General features: G+C 39.3%; 1 protein-coding gene across 1 annotated transcript in view; it reads right to left on the bottom strand.

The window, feature by feature from the left end:
• Positions 1-10,151: 10,151 nt before the first annotated feature.
• LOC310942810 (adhesion G protein-coupled receptor L3) overlaps positions 10,152-23,468 on the bottom strand; it is a 198,404-nt gene continuing 185,087 nt past the window's right edge. The window contains exons 20-25 of the mRNA XM_083908251.1: positions 21,194-21,362; positions 20,939-21,064; positions 19,424-19,520; positions 15,106-15,231; positions 13,879-13,896; positions 10,152-12,579 (exon numbers count right to left, since the gene is read on the bottom strand). Of these exons, the coding sequence (XP_083764377.1) occupies positions 11,633-12,579; positions 13,879-13,896; positions 15,106-15,231; positions 19,424-19,520; positions 20,939-21,064; positions 21,194-21,362 (1,483 nt within the window). The 3' untranslated portion in view covers positions 10,152-11,632. The remainder of the gene's footprint in view (positions 12,580-13,878; positions 13,897-15,105; positions 15,232-19,423; positions 19,521-20,938; positions 21,065-21,193; positions 21,363-23,468) is intronic.

Consider the following 23,468-nt stretch of genomic DNA (forward strand, 5'->3'; position numbering starts at 1 on the left):
GCGGTGATGTAATTTGTAGCTGGCAACTGTAGTAACTGTTGTAATTAAAAGTAAATAACCTTTCCTGCGGTAGCTGTATGAAAACTGAGCTTTTTCTTCACTTTGTCAGTATCTACAACTAGCTGTAAATACTGCACTGTAATAATCCCCCACAGACCCTTAAAACAACTAATCTGACAGTCCAACGTTATTGTTTGGGGAGAGATCGTATGCACTTTGTACCTTTAGTTTCCAAGGACCATCTCTGCTCCTTCATTAAATCCAGCCTCGAACAGGCTACTCTGTGACCAAATTAGAAAACATGGCACTTAACAACTTCACCATTTACATCTTACTGTGTCACGCGAGCATCCATGATGAAAGCCAGTGTTGGTATTAGCACTCAGCCAAATCCAGCCCCTGTGATGAAAGCAGATGTGTACACATTAGTGAGAGCATCCCTTCAGGAGATCTCATTAAATTGCCAGCAAAGCAGTAGTGTCCAATCAACAGTATCCACAGAGGATCCCGAATCATTTATTTTTATTACCTAAGCGGGGCTTGCATATGCAGCATATTTTTTGGCTCCATACCCTAAATGTTTCCATACATTCGTATGGCAAGTTGAAATGGAGGCTATTCACATTGTAAAGCTTCATCTTGGTTCTCAATAGCATATTTTGAAAGAAATGATTATAATCGAGCAAGGTCGGGGGATTAATGGATCAGTGAGATCATTTTAACCACACTCGGTGAACCTGTGAACCCATATCTAAACTGCAATAGTGATCAAATCACATGTGAAGAAATAAAACATAATTCTGTATGTTTCAAGAAGCGAGTGGACCTAAGACACCTATCCCGCAGTGACACTATCACCAGATTCAATCTACAATATGCTGATTCTATCATAATAAAGAAAATTGGCTTGATCCCTGAGGAGAGGGGCCCTAATAGAAAATAATTCTGCCCTTGAAACACTCGGGTCTGGCTTTGATTAGATGATGCTATCTTTGTTTAGTCTTGAGCATCTGGGGCAGGACCATGTGTTCATATATTTAATTAAAATACCATTGCCTGCGCTGACAAAGGGTACTTATCTCATCAAAGTGTTCACTCTGGATTTTTTCTCTTAATTCAAAAGATTATCTCTGCTGATTGGCCATAGAGGTTGGATGGATGGGGGCAATGGTGACTCTGGAATCTATTGGCTTGTCAGAATACTGGCTCATCTGCTGTCCACCTTGACTGCAAGCCAGACATCATCACTGCAAGCCATCTGGCTCAGAGACAGAACTATTTTACCTTTATCGCTGTGTTTTTATCATTCATCTAGAGGTGTGTCAGCGAATAATTACAGTGCCATTATGGTTGTCACAACCTTGCAACAACAAAATCTGTATCACTGACCCACCAATAATGACCTTTGTGTGCCACAACAACCTGCCCTCCCCTTCTACTGGTGCACTTTTAGAGTGTAATACAAACCGTCGGCAACAACGCTGAAAAGCTTTAAATATTCATTTCTAAGTGAGATTGCAACTAATGACTATTTTATTGACCTAATTAGCTACTATTGCCACCATTCATTGATTTACCATTTGTTCTTTGAAACAAGAGAATATAAAACTAATAATTTATATGTAAAAAAAAAAAAAGGATTCCCCTTCAATGTCCATCAAATTAATAAAGAGACCGACAATGAAGGTGTATTTTTAGACATAATGCAATGCAGAGCTGGGATGGACCATTGGTTAATCCATTACTCAGCTGACATATTACTGACCAATTTATTTTAACAGTGAAATTTCCAAAGAATAAATAGTAAATTAATATCTTCGGTTTTCGGACAGTGTGTCTGATAGGAAAAAATAAACAACTTGGGCCACTTTAGACTACATGAATCCACTGTCATGTCTTTGACATATTTCAGAAAATGCAACAATAAATCAAGAACAATAATCAGGGGATTGATTGATCATGAAAACAATGTCATTTGTGGTTGTCGGTATTCATTTTTAACCTTATTCCTTCAGGAATATTTTCTGTTGTGGTTTTCACTGCTCCTGAAGTAGAAAATCCAATATCAAAGATGTCACACAAAACACATTAACAACTCAACAGGTGTAAAATTCAATCACAATCCACCTTTGCCTTATTCCAGTTGTTGAAGGTCAACATGCTGCAACATCTCAGCTTATGCCAGGATTGGAGGTAACCAGGACGACAGCTCGAGTAACCTAAGAGCTTTCAGACCGCTGAGACCCAGCCAAGAAATAACAGTAACAGTTGAACTGCTGTATATCATGCTGCAGTAGTCCTTCTGCCATTGTATCATACAATACACTAAACTATGACCTGTAGTAACACATAACAATTCCCCGGGCAGCCATTATCATTTTCCTGGCTACCATGCTCTCTCTCTCTCGCCCCCTCTCTCTCTCTTGTGGCCCTTACACTGAAAATGATCTTCCAAATGAACTCACAGAGGACTTTTGTGAATGTCACGTAACCTGTTTGCCCATGGCATGAGTGGCCTGTTTGCTACTCCCTGATGAGTATGTGTTATAATACTGTCAGACACTGAAGGGGGCACAGGGTTCTGCTGCTTATCCCTACTGTCATAAAATAAGGCCATGATGGGTGATGGTGAGGTATATTTATGCGTGGCCAAAAAACTGACGAGGGCAACTGGGAATGAGTTTAAGATGCAGAGCAATGCAGACCATGAGGGGCATTTGAAAATATTTTTTTATAAAAGGATGACACTATTGTAAACTATGAAACACCCATATACTAATGTTTATATATACACATATAAATATCCAGTCTTCTATACTCTAGAATATAGTAATTTGATTCACCTTAATCTTAATCTAACCATAACTACAATGAATTAACCAGCTGGGTGATTCTTTTAAACAAACGTTAATGTCATAAATTCATATCATCTGAGCTTGTCAAAGATGATATGAATTTCCATGCCTTTCTTTACTCACACAAAACATGACATTTGCAGATGTCTGCTCAATGTCTGGAAAATTGCTGACCACAATTTTCCACCACTTCATGACATATTACAACCCATGCCTGGTAAATGGGGGGAAAAAAGTTCTTAAAAAATAATTGCTGGTTGTCAATAATTTCATTTGCATCAAAGAGCTGCTCGATCCACCATGAAATCACAACAGCTCCTTAGGTTTTCACTGCAGTTTGTTGTTATTTGTTTTATTGTCAGCAGTCATAAGGAATTTTGGGGAAACCTACCCTGACTGGGGCAAAGCTTGGGAAGACCAACACCATCCTGTGTCCGGTGTATCTGCCGAACGCAGATTCTCGCTCCAGAACCAAATCAAAACAGCCTAAAGAAGCCGTCTCACTGAGGAAAAAGTGACACCGTTGACGACGATTGCAAGTTGTCACAAAGACTTGGATAATTTTGATTTTTTTGCACTTATTTCCCTTATCTTCATTATTTATTTTGACGTTAACACAAGACATAAGCATGTGATGTCGTCCTAATTTAAAGGAGTCGGACTCTGCATAATGTATTTCTGGTTAATTTAGCAGGGATTGTTCATTTCTCATTTAGTTTACAATAATTCGATTTTTGCCTGCTAACTTTAGAGTTTGTGGAATGTTTGTTTTCAAGAATTCAATGAAAACTTGTGAGATTTTGTGGGTTTTTTTTCAATTATTTGTTTCATGCATTTGAATTGTGTATCTCAATGTCATTCACTAACGTGCTATAACAACAAACTACTTGCAGTATTTCTGGCTCATATTATTTGCTATTTAAGCTCATTTTTCCAAATTCCCCCAAATACTGTTGTTGATTGAAAACAAAAAAGAAAATGCAGTATTTTATTCTGATACGTGGTGTGGAAACTGATTTTTGATACATTTATTAGCTGGGTATTTGGTATTTTATTATTATTAAAAATAATAATAATAATAATTTGTGATATGTCAAAACATCTTTGAAAGAGTCAATTGCATATGGACAATAAAGCAAATAAATGCTCACATTTAGATGTAACAATATTTTAGTTATAAGATACTTGCGTTTGGCATTGTGACGTGTTTAAGCAGAAACAACACAGGTGTTACTGTTGACATTAACAACGGCTCTGTTCAGCCCATGGAATGTAAATGGAGCTCAGTCATTAATTTGATTATTTACACCTGTGCTTCTCTAAACGCATAATGGCTTCCACAATCGACTTGCAAATTATCAAAAATAACAATGAGTGACGTGACTGACAGAACATGTACTACAGAGTAGTAGCAGAGTAGCTCACCTTTACACTTCTTCTTCTCCCAGTGTCAATTTTTTTGGAGCGTGGCTTGAAGTATTCACCGTGTTTTCAGTCCCACACACGTATCCAGCTTCTATACTTTATCAGACACATCCTCCCGTGTGATGGCTGGCTCACCTTACTTTTGTCCCCGCGACGTGAGCTTCCGACAGCAGCTGACACTTTCCACTCCACTTTAGCTGCAGTAAAACGTGACAAACATATGCTAATCATATGCTAATAAATGGTATGCTAAAACTGTTTGCTACGTGCTAGTGTTGCCACGGATGCACGTGAGAAGAACACACAGTCAGTCATTACGCACTCAAAGCAAACCGTGACTCAAACACTTCGTCATAAAATAATCATAATGTGCCTCTTCATAAACTGCCATTCTATTTTTTCTTGCTGTCGAAGATTCGATCCATTTGTCTGTCATGTACAGTTAAGTTGAACACGAAGGTGGGCCGTGAAGCCTTAATTGGGCCCGAAGCAAAACATTATTTTGCCTTTACTACTCCTTAGATAGATGTTAGACAATGTTATTATTTATTTATTTTTTACCTGCAAGGGTCTTTCTATTATAGAAGGATTGGAATGATATTCTTGAGCGACTTGGCTTTACTCGCCCCCTGTCGGCCATCTTGGTTTAGAGAATGTGTTGTTACACTTGCATTACCTGGCCAGTGGGTGGCAGTGTATGCAACAGTTGTCCACTGTATTGACCACTATGCATGAAAGGGTTAACACCAACAATAAAGCAGTACATGTGTTGCTTGCTTTATTGGTTTTAATCTTTAAATGGTAGTAATAAAATAGGAATGGACTTGATTTTCACTTAGTATTCAAATCGACACAATACTAAGATGTGAATATTATATATTAGATGCCTAATATAAAGTAACAAAGTCAAACAATAGACAACCATGACAATAGTTGTACTAGATTTTATTTATTGATTGATTTTTTTAAATGCAACCTTCAAAAAAACTATAACAAATAATCATAGTTCATTATATTATCAAATATTATAGACAACTATCTTAGTAAAACATCACCTTGTTAATTCAAAAATAAAGTTGTGGGTGATTACACCTCTGCTTCAACTACAAATAAACATATCTAGTAACAGTTTTCAACCAAACAGCCACCTGTGCACACCACCTACACTGAGAAAAGTACTAAGAAGCCAAGGCATTTAAAGTCATTGTAAACATAGTAAAAGATATTTTCTATAAATGTAAACATTCATTATCTTTTGTCTTTGTTCCAATGTTATTTGATCATCTATACACTCATACGTGGCCAATTAAGCTTATATTCTGGTTCTGATTACTAAAGGCACAAAATCAAAGAATATAGGTGCAGTGTACACAATAGATTTAACATTTAAGTGAAATGTACCAGTGACTGGTTTATCCTTGCTGTCAATGTAAAATTAAAATGTTTCACTAGAGTAACAAAACCCAACAGTTATTGATTACGCACTAATGGACACTTAATTATAAATATTATGTTCCATTTCTGGCAGTGGATCCCCATAAATCCTCTCCACTGAACCTTTTAAAGTTAACGGAAAAATCATAAACTATGAGGTTTTTTTGGCAGACGATCTCCGAGGTTCTATCCCAAATTCTTTCCCCAGAGGATTGTAAGTTATACCTTTTGGACAACTTCTCAAAATCTAATCTTACAAATTGTAATTCCATTAAGCTTACGCATATCCCGTTTGGCCAATGCCAAAAAATGTACTGCACAAACTGGAAGCCAGGCCCTTGCATTGGCATTTGATTTGCGGCACCCACAAGTGAACGTTATACATAACCTTTACGTACATTGTATTTGACTAAATGTCCGACACCATACCCGCCATCTTAATTCAATACCATCTCGACTTAAAAGAGATGTTTTCCTCTATGTTGAGGCTGTCGAGTTGTCCCAGCGCACAGAGCAGGACCTGACATTGATTCACCCTTTAATTGAAATTCTACCAGGCACTTGGTCATTGATTTTTCACTGTGGGTGGCAAGGTATGAAATGTGCCATTTGATATTTGACATATGAGCTATTAATACATCGTTGTTCACATGGTGCACTGGTGAACCTCTTGCCATGTGCTCTCATTCACACTTATGCAGGCTCATGCACACACGATGTGTGACATGAATGTGGGCTGACGGTCAATCCCACGTTCCAAAGATGCATTTTCCTCTCCTTTTCTGAACTGCTTGAATGATCTTATCTGTGTACACTCACCATACAAGGTATACGAATTATGTGAATTAGTATTTAAGCTTGTAAAAGACCATTCTTGGTTAAACTTGACTACTGCAGCAGCAGTGCAGCAGATGACGGAATTAAAGACATAAAAAAAAAATCCAGTCAAGGATTAGGAGGAGAGAGAACTTGAGGTTTGGCAGTGGTGAAGCAAGGATGCAGGGAAAGTGGACATCGCCCTTAACTGTCAGCAACAAGGACGTTTCCATTCACATGAACTGCTGAATGAAAGAGCTCGCCAGAGGGAACTTCAACTGGGGCTTGAAATGCGATTCTTCAACGATTTTGAGCCATTTGCAGTAGGATCAGCCTGTAAAATAAATACACCAGATACATAATAATATTTCTCTCTCATAGTTTTCTTTCAAAATAGTCCAAAAGAACATAGAAAAAAGTCTGGCACAAAAGCAGTTGATTGATTATTTCTTTGGGAGCTTCACAGTGCTCTACTTTAAGAGCATTGAGCACATGTCAACACTTACTCTGTGGTTAGGGAGGTAAGCAGAAAACCTTTAGCAATTAAGCTTTTCAATTTAAAGTGTGATGGCTTAGCCAGTGAAATCAATACAATGTTCACTTGTGCTTGTCAGAAAATATTCTCACTGGGGTAAAAATGTGTGAATGAAGGAACCGGGAAAAAATAAAAAAAATACATCATACACAGACAGCAATCCGGACATTTTGTATGTGTCAGTAAACACATCACAATGACACCTCGAGTAACCCGAGTCAGTGGGAAGTGAGCCGTATAGTGCTGCTTATCCACTGTGGCATTTTGTGCCTCGCCAGCATGTTCCTGGGCAGCATGAAGGCCCCCGCGGTGGCTTACGAGCTTGCATAACAACTCATTAAGAAAGTGGATGCGGGGGTCGGAGTCACATCTTCAGCACATTTCATGAACTCGCTGGAGTTTGCAAATGCCAGTCAAAATGATGCGGCGGGCAACAGCCAGAGCACTTTGCTGTCCACCCATGTCATATTTCCAAGGTGAGGAAACACACCGAGGCGTACGGCCAAGAGAGAAAAAAAACACAAAACATCAGCCCCTACTTAATCTTTTGACGCAGGATCCAGCCTGAAACTAGAGAAGTCAGACATCTTCGGGCAGTGACTCAGCTATCCCTCACAGTGGCAACCATGTTATTATTCTGCCTCTGTTTTGGTTTTTGTGAGCAGAAACAATGGAACATTATTTGTATGCACCGTCCTTCATTTGAAAACTGTCTCTGTCAAGCAATACTATCAGACCTTTTACAACTTCTAGAGCAGAAGAAGTAACCTCTGAAACTTTTGGGCTCCCACACCTTGGTTGACAGGATATTCCAGGACCAATTCCTCCAAATTCAAGGACAGAATGTGCTCTTTTTACATATTGATTGCAGCAAGTGTATAATTCAAATTTTCTTTGTTGAGCCAGACACTTTGGAATTTGCATTTCCCAGGCATCACGTAAATTGCTCTCTTTTTGTGTTACTCTGTCATTGTGCTGCACGGAATATCACGTCAATGGTGAATAGAGACAGTGTACAATGTCCACAACACTGCTCGTAATTACAAATTGGCGTTTGTTGTGCATAGGCTAAGTCTACATACATCAAGCAATGCAGGGCAGAAACAGTAGGTGGCATCGTAACAAACAAGGGAGACATTTACCTCAATATTAATTAAACTTCTTTCTCGCACAAAATTCAGACACTTTCAATGATCCATTGCTATTTAGGGTGATTTTCAAAAAACCTTCAAGGGCCTTGAAACTTTTTTTCTTTTTTTTTCAAATGCACACTTTCAAGGATCCGTGTGAACCCTGGTCATACTCCAGCCTGTTTTTAGCCATCTCACTTTACAACAATAAAACAAATCACTTCCTCTTTGCAGCATGTGAATGTCATTGGGCAAATCGAGATTGAAACACAGCTATACTGAGACAACAATCTGAGTCTATGAGGTTATGAGTTTCACTGCTCTGGTATTTTCTGGTGCAGAATCATTCACTCTGCAGCTTTTAGCCACATGTTGTGTTGGTTTTCCAGTCCAACAAATACACTGCATGCTTGACTCTCACTACTCTAACCAATCCCTCTTAATATTAAACAGTAGGCGCCTTCGCCCACAGCAAACTCAGACCAGTAGAGCAGTAGTCGTAGTCCTGTCCAGCTCAAACCAACAGAGGCAAAGTAAACACCTGGCAAATGAAAAGGGTTGCACATTTACCGAGCTAAAGACGCCGTTATGCTTCTCTGCAACAAAGTTTAGGCAAGTAAATACTAATTTTACTTTCACTGGCTGGGTAAAAACAATAACAAGCCTAATGGGCTGCTCAGTGTCTGCATCGAGAGGAGATTAATGGCAGCACTGAGGAAATTAACTTTGATTTGTACAATTAGATCCAAATGTTAATTTAACTAGGAATCATTAAAAGACGACCATATAGAAAAACATGATTTCTGTAATGTTTCACTTTTATTTTCCCATACAAACTACAACGTGCTCTGTAACTGTTATTGCCACAGACTTCAGAAATGTGTCGCAGGGGATTATTTTACTGTTGCCAAATAAGTTCCTGCCTTTTACTCAAGATTTATGAGTACATGTTTTAAATAACATATTTCACTAAGTAATGTCTGCTATTAAACATAATATTAGATGTCAGATAAGTGGCAGTAAAGATAGTCAGAAATGTTATAGTTTGCACACATTTGGTTAGTAATAGTAATAAATTGCCGTTATTAAAATGTTGGTGCTGTACAACATTCTGTATTTCCTTTTTTTGTCACATAGGAATCAGAAGAGAGAGTTGTTAACATATCATCACCTTGCAAAGTCATTATCATGAGCGTGTCAGCAAATGGCCGAGCAGTTGGTCAAGCAGGCGCAGAGCAAGTTTGGCATTAATCCAGTATTTACTCTCCGAGTTCCTTCATTTTCAAACCCCTCTCCACAGGAATCCTGAGGCAAACATCTGACCACTCTGTCCACCGCTCGCTAAACATAATCTGCGTATCATCTGCTGTTGAGAATAGGTTGCAGACAGTAGGTTTATCAGATCGTAAGAACATCTGCCAACTGCAGCGAGAAATCACGCTGCTGAGAGCAGAAGTGTCTCAGCGAGATTGCAGGATGAAACAATGAGCTGCAGATCTCGGGTGATAATTTTCTGTTTGTCACTGCAAGCAACACATTTTCCCCGCTACACTGTCATTTCATCTATAATTCCTGCCAAACCATTAATGTTATCATCACCTAGTCCAAGCGGAAGAATGTGCCGTTTATATTTTCATCACAAGCATCAGGATCTTGTGATATTGTACCAATATCATGAAACAATGACATAGTGTACAGTGACTGTAGGACAGAGCAGGCTTACCTTTCTCCTCGTGATCAGTGAGAGAGGTGACCTTCACGGCTTCCCTGCATAGCTGATCAAACCCATGTTACACATACAGTATCTGTAAAGAATGGATTAGTTACACCAGCAATGATATTGAAATATTTATTACAGCTTATGAAATCACTGCTTCTATTGTAAAGCAGAGCAGAGCATACAGAGCACATCCACTGCTGCTATAGGCCAAATTTATTTGGCACCGAGATGGACAAAAGGGCTAATGAGGGATCATAAAAAAAAGAAAAAAGAAAAAAAGAATTGATTGCTCCACCGTGGTCCTTCACTGTGATCCATACAAAAGTGTTCCAAAACCCAGACAACAACAGCAGAATTTCTCTCATAACTAAGTGATAAATCTTAATCAGTAATTTATTTGTTGGCAAACAAGTTTCACTGTTACAACAAATATTAGTTATGTGGTCATTCAACTTGGGAGACCAATACAAAAAGGAATAAATAATAAGCCATAATCATAGCCGATAATAAAAACCGATTTGTGCCACAAACATTACCGCCTTTCTCTGTTTTCTTCTGCGTATTGTAACAAATAAATAAATATATTTTTCTCCTCAAGGAAGGAAAAGGAAAACACTTGCAGTTCTTCTCACTCAAAAAGCTCTTTCTTTAATAAGTAAAACAGCCATCTTTCTTTTTTGTACAAGTGCCTGGTGCTCATCAATGTTCAATTTGTTCTCTTTCGGAGAAGCACAAGCGTTTTCTGAATGCCAATAGAGATGCAGAATGCACAATGAACCATTCTGAGGGATACCTTTTCGTGTTATTTTGCTTCTATTTAGATGATAATGTCTGGAAAGTGATAAAAGAGGTAAACAAAAGAAAAGAAAAAACAGACTGTTACCAGAAACCCAGAAAGGCCAGCACAACAGAACAAAATTGCTCCTAACCACTACATTTACAGAGACAAAGGGTTTGCTCAGAACAGAAAAGCATACTATTATGTGCAATGCTAGTTATCTGTACAATTACATAGAAATATCTCATAATTCTCATATTAGTTTTTTTTCCCTCCCTCTTTTGACAACTGTTATTACAGTAGAGTGAACAAAAAAAAAAACAGCTATGCTTGAAAGCATACGATCAATAATTCCTTCATGGTAACGGTTCAAAAGTTGTTGTTTTTTTCTCTTTTTTTCAATGAAGGGACACTGTTCAGCAAACAAAATGTGCTGCAACTCACCAAAGAGGAAAAAAAAATCTTTCAAAAAGTCAATATAGATACACAAGTATAATAAAATAGTCCTTTTTTTTAAATTTCCCATTCATCACGGTGAAGTCTACAGTTTAGACTTGTATGTTTCAGGGCTGTGCAGTTCCTCGTCACTGTCGTAATTTATCTCTTAGACCTAAAAATCCTGTGTGAGCAATTGTCTCTTTTCACACTGAGACTAAACACATCAAACCACACAGGATTTGAGGGGCGGGGGAACACAACATTAACAGATTCCTGCAGTTCCTAATCAAATATAGTCATATTCGGCCCCCGAAATGTAGGAGTTACAATCCTGGTAGTGGTCAGTAACAGTGAGGGAACAGTTTTTCTGTTCCACAGTCTACAGAACACTGAATAAAAAGAAAGGCTACCACTGCCAACGACTGATGGAACAAGAGTACACGGGGGAAAGAGGAGGACTACGGTAATGGGGGGGGACACTTTTAGGGGAGGTGTTTGGGCCTATAGGCTGGTGACCAGGTGGGAGGGCTCCTGGGGGGCCTCTTCTGGAGATAGATCCTCTTTGTTCGGGGGCACGATGAAGCCATCGCTGCTGCCCCGCCCGAGCTGGTAGTAGGAGTGCAGCTGATGCAGGTGGTTGCGTGAGCCCAAGTTGGGCATGCTCTTGTAGTAGACGTCGTCTGAGCTGGCCTCGGGGCTCTTGGCATCCTTGGAGCTGTCGGCAGCTTCTGCGGACACGTCGGGCAGGCCGGGCAGCATGGGCATGCTGGTGTACAGGGAGTCTCTCTGGTGGTTGTGGGTGGGTGACGAGCTCTCGTCCTCGGTGTGCTCGTTAGTGAGCAAGGGGAAGAAGCTTTCGCTGTTCTCCTGCGGGATCCTCCTTCGAGAAGAGGAGGACGTGGTAGCGGACACGAAAGGGTGGTGGGGCAGTGGCAGGGGAGGCGGCGCCGACTGGTGGAGGTGACTGTGAAGGTTGTCCACCGCCTGCAGGGAAGGGGGCGGTCTTTGAGGCAACAGCGGGGCGTTGGACTCCTCGCGGATTAACTCCAGGCCCAGGCCTTCGTCGTGGTGCGGACCAAAGGTCGTGTGGTCATCCAGACTCAGCGCTACATTCATCCCCATCCCCATCCCCAATCCCAAACCCATCCCATAGCCGCTGTCCTTGCCACCGTTGCTAACATTATTGACCAGTTTATTCATGAGGTTCCGATTCTGCTCGGTTGAGCACTCGTGGGAATTGTTGAGGTACGAGGGAATGTAATTGGAGGTGAGCTCTTTGAGGATCTTCTTCTCCAGGGTGGTCTCCTTGTGGTTATAGCCCCGGTCAATGATCTGGACACAGTCACTCATGTACTCGGCGCTGGCGATGCTGTAGCTGTTGCCATGGTTACCATTCAGTGGTAGAGTATCCATGACACTTGTATCCCGGGCATTGTTCAGGATTCCCTCTGGAATGACAAAGATGGGTCGGGTCAGGGGAAAGGGTGGGTGAATGAGAAAAGTGAAATATGATGGGATGTAATTGTGACAGCTAAATGTCAGCCATTTCTACAAACAGAAATTACAGCCATCAAATACTGAGGTCCTTTTATTTTGAAATATGTCCTGACCCTCGAGCTCTCTCAGCACTTTGTGTCATCCACAATTCTATAAAGTGCACTCTGTGGAATAAAGACCCTATTGTATTAGAATTAGACAAGATATACAGCACTGCATTCCCATTGAAAGCCTGTACATACACTGCAACATGAGCATTGTACACACTTACCTTAGTTAAGAAAAACACTTACTATGACTCATTTCATGTGTCATTAAATCTAAAGTGATCAATCTACGGCAGTGGTGAAAACACAGATAAAAGGTGGGACACGTACACAGCAACACAATCCAGAATACAGCACGAAAAACACAAAAGCTCGATGCACTAAAGCAAGCAAAGACAGAAAAAAAAGCCATGCGTTCCAAACACTCCACACAGTAAACACAAACCAGCACAGTGGCTACAAATTTGGAACCCAGCCATATTGTCCCATATGAGCATTTCAATATCCATGTAAACATGATTGTGAACTAACTATTTCAAATATTGCAAACCACAGTGGAAGGACAGAGACGCTCTCATGTACTGTAGATGTAATACTTGATCTATTTTAGTCCAGGCTATCAACATCAAAGCAGATTTCTGACAATAACTCAGACCACCTCAGACAAGGACACCCAGCTTGTTAAAAATGTCAAGCCTGCAATGTGTGAACTCTTGAATATCTGAGGAGACACATCTCTGAGACCTTCAAGAAGAATATACACATATATATATATATTGCAGATATGTGTGTGTGTTTGTGAACAAAAGTCTTTGCTGTTCTGTATTCGCTGAAAGAATGTCGATCAATTTATATTGATGTGAAACGTTGAGGTGAGTCTGAATGTTGGCTGTAAGTGGATTAGCTTATTCAGAGTGTGTGATGTGAAATGAGCCGATGGATATTTGGCAGGTTAAAAATGAAAAAAAAAAAATGTTTTTCAAGCTGAGTCACTAAACGACTCAGTCGAAATCAGGATGTGCTTTGTGCTGAATTTGAATGATCCATTTAAAAAAGGTGAGGGCCTTTGTCATTAAGGTGTACGGAATCACATTTTTCTTTTTTTTCATGTTACACCCCTTTGTTTTGTCATCACTGAGTGAAAAGAAAGTAAAGCCAAAGTCAATTACATTTGATAAGCAATGTTTAGTTTGACGCCCATACTTGTCTCTCTGTAGGGCTCTTTTAGGGACAGCATGAGGGAGAGGAAAGAAGAACAGAAAACACAATAAGCTTAACAGTGACAGGTAGAAAGAGTAATGTGCACAAACAGTATGCAGGTGACGCATCAGGATTATTATTTTGTTTTGTTGTTTTAAACTTATCATGCAAACTTTTGTTTTACCCACAGAGTGAAACACAGCGTGTGACGCATTAGCATTCGCCTCCTATCAGATAACATGTTCTGCATCAGTGGCAGCGTTAGTGTATTACAGCTCACTGTCAAGAGCTCCACTGCAGTAAATAATCCACTGATCAAATTATCTTCTCATCTAAATGTTTATATTCTATGAGACTTTCTTAGAATTACAGACTCTGAAAATGATAGAAATCCCACACTTGATAAATGCATTTCAACACTCATTCTAATCAGACTGCTAACTGGCTGATTAGACGTCATCTATTATAGTGACATTGACCATTTATGTAAGTAATAGCCAGAACATGAACCCTGAAAAAATCAACAATTTAACAATTAAATGTAAAACAAAGTTCCATTAAAGATGGATTTATACTTACACAATATTTAAACACTGAGGATTCTCATGTGTTGTTTTTTTTAAAAATTATTTTAAATGTTGTAAATTGTGTTTTAAATGTCGTTAACCACAGAACAACAGTGTCTGACAACCCAACAGCACATTAATAAGACAAGAAACGCTGACACGAAACACAAAGAGACATAAGACACAGCAACACGAGCTTCACTGACATTATTAGAGCACATTTAAAAAATATGGCTGGGGATGTGTCTTTGCTCCCTGTGGACACATTCTTCATTTTGGAGCTTTTTTTAAAAAAAGCTTTAGTTTCTCTATCAGCCAAACAACAATGACTGATAGTGACCAAAGTGCACGTCCTGAACAGAAGCCAAGACACAGCCCCAATGAAAAAACCCCACAGGACAAACCTGCTGGTGTTTGTTCAGTGTTCACACACAACAGAGCAGTGTTTTTCTTTCATTAAAAAACCTGTAATTCTGGATTTTTTTTTGTTGATTTTTTTTAATCCATTGCTTTTATTTTTCAAATTATAAATGTGCTTTCTTATCACAGGTTGTGACAAGTATGTGCTACATTTTAGTTTCTCCAGGACATGGTAAAAGAACAAGAGAGAAAAAAAAACACTGCCCTTGCCACAATGTTAAAGAATGAAAAGAAGCTAGCACACCTTGTGTGTTGTACATGCCCAGAGGGTTGTTATAGACTGCCGATTCCCCAAGCAATGCATTATAGGGATTGTTAGTGCCATGAGGACGTAGGAGTGCATTTGGTATAAGATGGTTAGCCATAGCCCCTGGAGCAGCCAGAAAGAGACAGGAGTGACAGCAGAGACAGGAGAGCAAGAGCGTAGAGAGAGGAAAAGGTAGTTGGGGGGGGAAATAAATTGAGATATAGACAGAAATAGAGAGAGAGAGAAAGAAAGAGAGGACATTCATATCAGTTCGGCAGATGCAGCTGAGCAATGACAGCCATTAACATCCAAATGATCACATGATCATTAATGTGAGGGTTTTTTTTTTTTGCTACATGAAAGTGGCAGAGCTGAGCTGACATGGCTAATGGGACCAATGGAGAGTGTATTAATTGTAATTGCTAATGCCAGCTATTAGTTTGAGGCCTGTTTTTGAACTCTTCATTCAGGCAGCATACTATAGTGGTAGCAGACATTAAGTACACAAAAACAAAGCAAACGACTCAAACAGGACAGAAAACAACAACTTTTCAGGACATAGTGTGGTCTTTAAAGATTTAAAAAAAAAAAATCCATCAACATCCATCCATCAGATCAACGGAACCTTATCCTGAAATCTGTGTCACACTAGAGGATAATTGGCCAGATTCTGGTTTCGCTGATCTGATTTTAGGCAGATTATGTAGCCAAATGATTCTGTAGTGTGAGGAGGTTAACGGGCATGATTTTAACGACGCATCAGAGTCTTTTCCCGATTTCAAATTGTAAGTATTAAACCTGCTTCACTAACTTGTACAAGCAAAGTTGATTCCATCTTCTCAGCCATGATTTTCATCCACAGTTTCTAAGCACACACAACAGTACGCAGACAGTCCTTCCTCCATGTCTGTTTATATCCTGAAGTCACGTTTAAATCACGCGGGAGTCTGTGAGATCCCAAATCCCTGGAAACTCCTCCCTGAAATCAATTGATTAAACGCCAAAGTGTATGGTACTGGATCGACTGGATCATCTAGTCCAGGGTTTCTGACTCCTGGTCCTGGGGAGCCACTGTCCTCCATGTTTTAGATGTTTTCCTGCTCAAACACCTGAAACACCTAAAACATGGAGGACAGTGGCTCCCCAGGACCAGGAGTGAGAAACCCTGATCTACTCTGTGCTTTTCTCAGGATTGACAAAGTTAGTTGTGTCTGTGGTCTGCCCACGTTTTTTGAAACTCAAGTCACATTTGAAAATCCTCTAGTGTGGGCCAGGCTTAACTCACCTAACATCATTATAATTATTACAGCCGTGGGAAATCAGCTAACATTGAGACATGACTTTGAGTTGTAATACGCTGCTTTATATGCTTGGAACTATTTTAAATGAATTAGTAAAATAGCTCTGGCTGATTAACTCCATCAACCAAAGTCATATCGCTTGGAAAATGGTCACTTACGTGGCATAGGAAAGGAAATAAAAGCGCTGGAGAGGCTTTATTAGTGTTATTGTTTGTGATATTGTCAATCTGTTAATTCTTTTTATCTCTCGTTGTCATTGTTGAAATAACGTATGGATAAAGTGACGTGCTTCTTTTAGTTAAGATGGTCATTACTTTGCTCGGGTCCCGCCTCCTCCACACAGAACAGAACACAGGCACATTGTCTATTTATCCACTACTTGTTATGCTTAATGTATTTGTTGCCAGGATCTCGCCTGAGTGACTCATTAGTTTCCCGACCACATACAAACACACCAAAGAAACCTTCACAGCCCCGCGCCCTGTGATTAGCTGCCAATTTTGGAGGCTGAAATCCTAAACATGAACGCTACACACATTCCCTAATATTTATTTATTTTGCCTCTCACTGGTGTTCAAAACAATTTATTTTCAAGAGTTTGAATAAATTACGTTTATCAAGTATGCTGGAAATGTTACTGACTTGCATTAATTTACAGTTTATAAGATTTTTTTCCCCACCAGTGAACATGGTATGATGTTTTTTTTTTTTAATTAAGTCCATTCCAGGACTAATGCGAATGAATGTGAATGTGAATGTGCTTCCACTGTGCATGATAACAGAGCTGGTAAACATCTTTAATCTGAAGCAATTAGATTAGCAATTACATCCACTGGCTGAGTGTACTGGGTTTTTTTTTTTTAAATGCTCTGAATCAATCATAGCACCATTTTTATTTTACCTTGTCATGACCCCATATCTTATAATTTTTGTTGAAAACTTTAATTGCAGAAACATTTTCTACCTTGAAATAGTACGCTTCATCGAAGACTTAATATAATAATTACAGTAATGTTGATTTAGGCTCATCTTTCAAAATTATTCTAATTCTAGTTTAGTATTAATTAAGCAATTTATGTTAATGCTTGGAAAACAGTGTTTAATTTGTCAAAAAAATAAATGTGTTTCTGCTGTTGCTGCTTGCCCTAATTACAGCGTATTCCATAAACATCAGCTTCTTTTGAATTCTCCCACTGACACACACACACACACACACACACACACACACACACACACACACACACACACACACACACACACACACACACACACACACACACACACACACACACACACACACACACACACACACACACACACACATTGTGTTTGTGTTGGATAAATTGGACAATTTCCAAAAACACACTGATTGTGGAGCAATAATCCTGAATGCCAGGATAAATTGAACATGCGACGCTATCAAGATGATTACATGACACGGTTCTGGAGATGAACGCGGGCGAGATTGTCAGCTGCGACCTCACTCCCTCCCTCCCTCCCTCCCATGTAAAGAGGGGAGAGAAGAGCTGGGGATGTGGAAAAATGAAAAGGACAAATCAGACAGAAATATGTGCACTTCTGTTTGCATCTGTTCCGTATGGTACTTAAGATGTAGGAGCAGGCATCCACCAACACTACCGAAAGTTTTCTTTCTGTAAGTTCCAGTCTGGGAGGAAGTCAGGAGTATTTAATCACATAATAGGTTTGTTTTTATGGAACTTGTATGTGGGTTTTTCTCCCTTTGCAGATTAACTATGCCGCCCAACACTCTGGTTCAGCCTCTCTATAATGGATAAAAGCAGTATCTGCTCATGATGCTCAGCTGAGTGCCTGATTACTGAGCTTGAGACACTTTCTCCACGTCTTGAACATGAATCCATCATTTTAACATTGCATTAGTGTCTATACATGCAGGCACCCAGAGCTAATTTAGACAAAGAGCTCCGATACCATCAGGGAGGTTGTTTTTTTTTTTTTGCTGTTTAATTTAATATGCTGCATACTGGCAACTACAATATATAATATTGTTTTTTCACAATAACTGGATTTGAAATATTTAAAATATTTGGTAACATTTTAGATGAGGGAACACATATTCTCCATTAACTAGGTGCTTACGAACATGAATATAAGTTGCATTCTAGCCCTTTATTAGTAAATATTAAGCACGCATCAACTCCTTATGTAGGAAAAATCTTAATTCATGTCGTGATAGAGGTAGAATATGGTTATGTAGAATAAGGTGTTAATACATGATTTGTAATAAAGGGCTAGTATGCAACTACAACTAACAAATAAAGCAATTTTAATTTACTTTCAGTAAAAGTAAATATTTCTGAGGTTATTTGATTGAATTACACACCTTTTGTTTTTTCTTTTTACAGAAAATGAATATCTTTATAATTGTTCATGTCTAAGACCTCTCACGACCCACGTGCAGTATCATGTGAGAATCACTGTTGCAAAATTGGAACATGCACCAAAAGGATAATTTTGACTTGATGCACGCTGTTAAGCATCAACATTCATGTAACCATAGATTCTAAAAAACCCAACCCATGGTGAACAAATTTTGTGGATCAGCATGACACTGAAGGATATTACTCTGTAAGTTTCTGCCCTGTATTCACAGTCACGTTCTCATTCATCTGAGCAAAAAAAAAAAATGCTGATAAAGAGTCAGAACTATCTGAGCTATAGTTTTGAATCTTTTCCTCACATTGAACTTACAGAACTTTTTAAAAATCTAGTTATAATTAAAAGGTGAGCTTGAAGAAATGCAAATTGGATTTTTTACTATTCCAAGTATCTGAGAGATACCTTGACTTGTGATGTTGGGTTAAGGTTTGTGGATGAAAGCTTTACTGTGAAAAGAAAATACTGTTGATACTCTGGAGCCCCCATGTCATTTAAATCAGGTAAACAGATGTCTCTGGCATTAGTCATGTTCTCTGCTGAGGGCTGGGGACTTTCAGAGCCATTCAAGAAAAATATTTTGGTGAAGGACCAAGTACCTCTGTTAAGTGACGCAGAGCTGTTGATGTCTCCAGTCATAAAGGAGGACTCGGACTGTTTTCTGACTGTGTCATTCCACATTCGACGGATGCGGCTCTGTGGAGAAACAGCAACATGTCAAAATGCGCAAAGAATATTCACACAATAACACAGCTACAAGCAAGAAAATATGATCCATGTGTGTAGTTTGTGCCAAAATAAAATCTGCGAGACACATGTTCAGTTGTGGTGAGAAGCGATCTCCAATTAAAGATATGCATTAGTGCCGAGAGAAGTGACGTTGATAATAAAGTCATCAGTCAAGCTCTCTGAATCAGAGTGTCGGCTCAATCCAAGAGGTTTCACTCTGGTTAATTATGATGGAGTTTCATGGTCTGCTTCTCCAGCTACAGGAAGAGGAATACTTTCTATCCTGTCCTGAGTAACTTCACAGAATGTCTTCCTTAAGTTCTCCCTGCAATTATAAAAGATCAATCATCACATCATCCCACTCAGATTAGTGTGTCAGCTCCTGTAAGTGCAACATATAATGACGCGGCATTGTTCATTTACATATCGCACGTCATGTAGTCCTCAGCACTGGAGACGCAGATGGGTTAAAATGACACTGTTTTAATGTTCTATTTTTTTTTATTTTTTTTTTTTATTCTTTTAGCCAGAGGGTTAGCATGTTCTCTGCTGATTACACATTCATTCACATGCCCCAGAGACAGCGGCAAACAACCACATGTGTTTGTGAGCATTTCCATTCTTGTCGCACTCGTACACAGTGGCTGAACATGAGGTTAGAGCCATCTTGTCAAAGCACTGTGTATAATTAAAGACTCAGATCTGTATGCACAATCCAGCTTGTATCGTGGGTTGCCACTGCATGCTTTGACTCTACAGACTATTTATAACCCAACACTGGAAGAAAATCGCACTATTTAGAATAAGAATTTGATGTTCAATTAAAGTATATCACAGCTATTCATACTCTGTGTAAACGTAGGAGGAATCAATTACCAGTTTGCTTTACAAGGAGACTTACTCACGCAGAGAATTCACAAACATCTTGGCAGAGATGTTTGTATCTGCTGTCGTGACCATGAGCAAATTCCTCGCAAAGCTGGAGTCAGTGCTTAAGTCAGTGAGTCAGTGTTTGCAGACTAGACCTGCTGCAATAAGCAGCAGTAACTTTATGCACTTAGAAACTCAACAAGTGCTACATTTCCATGTTATCATTTGCTGAAAATCTGCCATGCATATACATACAAGGCGCATTTGAAATCTTTTTTTCTCTGCTGTTTTGAATTATAAAAAAGGTGCACATCTGTGTAATATTTATTCAGTATCAGGTGCTGTCTTGGCTCCAGCTGATGTATACAGAGTGACCTGCTGGAAAACATGTGCATAATGTATTCTAAGATAAGATTCACTTGCAACGCAACATAAATAAATCTGTCCTGCATTTATAAATGTAGATAGTGAAGAGAGAGAGAGAAAAAAGAGGAACATGAAAAATGTTCTGCTACCTGTGACCCTGTAGAGTAACGTCCTGGAGCACGAGACGCTGTGCCTTTCACAGAGCCAATGGAGTTGTCCACACTCTTCACACTGCAGCAGTGAGTCCGCAGGCATTTTCCATACTCCTTACGCACCTTTGTGAAGAAAACAGACAAACTAACAGGTATACCCTTTCACATTTTCCAGCAAGCGTGCAGTAAACCTAATAACTCCGCATGTGTACGGTGCAGTTTACGTGTGGTTACATGACGACGCCACCGTACCTTTTTCTGCAGGACACAGTGGAAGATGAAAATGAACATCCCTTGCAGGGAGTTGAAGATGGTGAACAGGTACGCCATGACCACCGTGCTCTCGTTGACATACATCAGGCCAAAGGCCCAGGTCAGGCCCAGCAGACACAGCAAGGCGATGGCGCCGATCACCCATGATCTGGAAAAACAAATATACAAATTATAATTCAGCTGACAGAGGTGTTACGGTCCCTGGGTTCACTTTATTATGGTGTGTAAATAAATGGAAGATGATGGAAGAGTTAGATGAGTATGTGGTGTGACTGAATTGCATTAATATCCAAAAGGAAATTGGTTAAAGGCACAATAAAGCCTGATTTATACTCCAAATTGGGACACATTTAAATGAGTCAGGCAACAGAAATGGACTAAAATGTCACTTTCCTGTAGAATTGTCTTATATTGTAGAGACTGTTTTTGTCTTATCATAACAGTTATAACCTCTATTGGCCATCATGAAAACAAAGAAAAAGCAACAGATACTGTATATGTATACACCTTCCACTGGAACTTGAAATTAAAACAAATTGACAAAGTATAAACCAGGCTTTGAAATTATTCACAATTAGAAAAATAAATAAGAAGAAGCTAACATATATTGTCTGGGAGAAAAGTTACAAAACAAATGAAGGGAAAAGATAAATAGGTTAGTTTTCTATTCCCATGTCTCGTCTACTGTATCTGCTATTTAACGCACTATATTATAATTGTATATTTAAAACTCAATAGATGATTTCAAAACTGCAGATTCATGTGCAATAATGGACAATGTCTATAATAAATGGGAGGGCAACAGACGAGCTTATCCTATATGAGAGACGTGAGAGCTGTATCTACATTATAGTGCTAATATTTCGATAAAGTACACTGTGAAGATACAGGTGCCATTTAAAACTAATCTTGCTTGTCACATCTGTAGGCTATGAATATATTAGACAGGAGTGCTGTGTGCACACTAATGCAGCCTTCAACATGACTGACTACTCCACAATAAATCATGTTAATGATTCACACCGGCAGCAAGATGGATTTGGGTCCTGATTCGTTCATAAGGGGAAGTAAATGAAAGATGGCGTTATGTGACAAGGGGCCCTTCCAATTTTGTCTTACTTGATCTCAGGTTCATAATCCTGATAGCTGAGCAACGTGACAAGAAAAAAAAAACAATAAGCAACACAGAAATAAATCAAATTGCATTTACAATGGGATGGAGGGGTGTAATCCAAGAAAACAATGTATACATTTAGACACAGTACACACACAGAGAGAGGGGACGGCTCTTTTTGGCAGTGGAGATTAAAGCTACATACATTCATCCAAACATCACACCAAGAGAATCATACATTCTGTTCTGGGAAAGGATTTGTGAGTAATTTACAGGTGCAAACCATAATTATCTCAGTCCACAGAAGTATCAAGCGCCCTCATAAATGATGGCAGACCTTCGCATTTAAGCAGTTATAAATGGGGCAGGTGTGCGGGAAAATAAATGATTTATGAATTCAGCAGGGCAACCATTAAACATAACTTTCCCAGGGCCGTCTTAATGACCTGGTGGGAGAGGTACTTCATCAAGGCGATTGCCCCCGGAATGGACACAGATTCACAAGCAGTGGGCACGGAGAGAACAAAATACTGTCCTCTAACTAGTGGCAGATTTGTTTGAAGGAGGGCGGACGATAAAGACACAAGAGGTCATAGGAAATGCATCCACGGGGACAGGATATGAAGAGGCTGCAGCTTGTATCGCACACGGCTTATCTTGCTCTGGAGTTATCAGATACAAATTTGTGGATGAATTTAAGGGGCTGCATGGAAGGAGCCTGAGGGGCACAACTTCTGAGACGGCAGAAGAAGAGTCAGTGCGAAGAATAACAGCTCACTGCGCGAATGAAGAGGGTGCAATTTCAGTCGGGTTTTATCCTGTCAGGACCACAGCACCATCGCAGTGCCGACGTTACAAGATCACTTACTCAAAATAGTTCATGAATAATTCTAATTAAATGTGTTTTTCAAACACATTTTTAGAATATCAGAATGATCTAAGCAATTTAAGCACTTGGGCTTGTCACGAAACCATAGATCTGTCTGAATGGCTGCAATGCATACATGTATCTATATATATACATATATATATAACTGTATATACTATCCATCCCTGAGGGCTGCTGCTGAGCACTTCTGAGTATCAGAAAAGTGAGAAAAGCTTTATTGTGCTAATCATCGAGCAAAAATGACGGGGAAA

This window comes from Microchirus variegatus, assembly GCF_963457635.1.
Source record: "Microchirus variegatus genome assembly, chromosome: 2".
Classification (NCBI taxonomy): Eukaryota; Metazoa; Chordata; class Actinopteri; order Pleuronectiformes; family Soleidae; genus Microchirus; species Microchirus variegatus.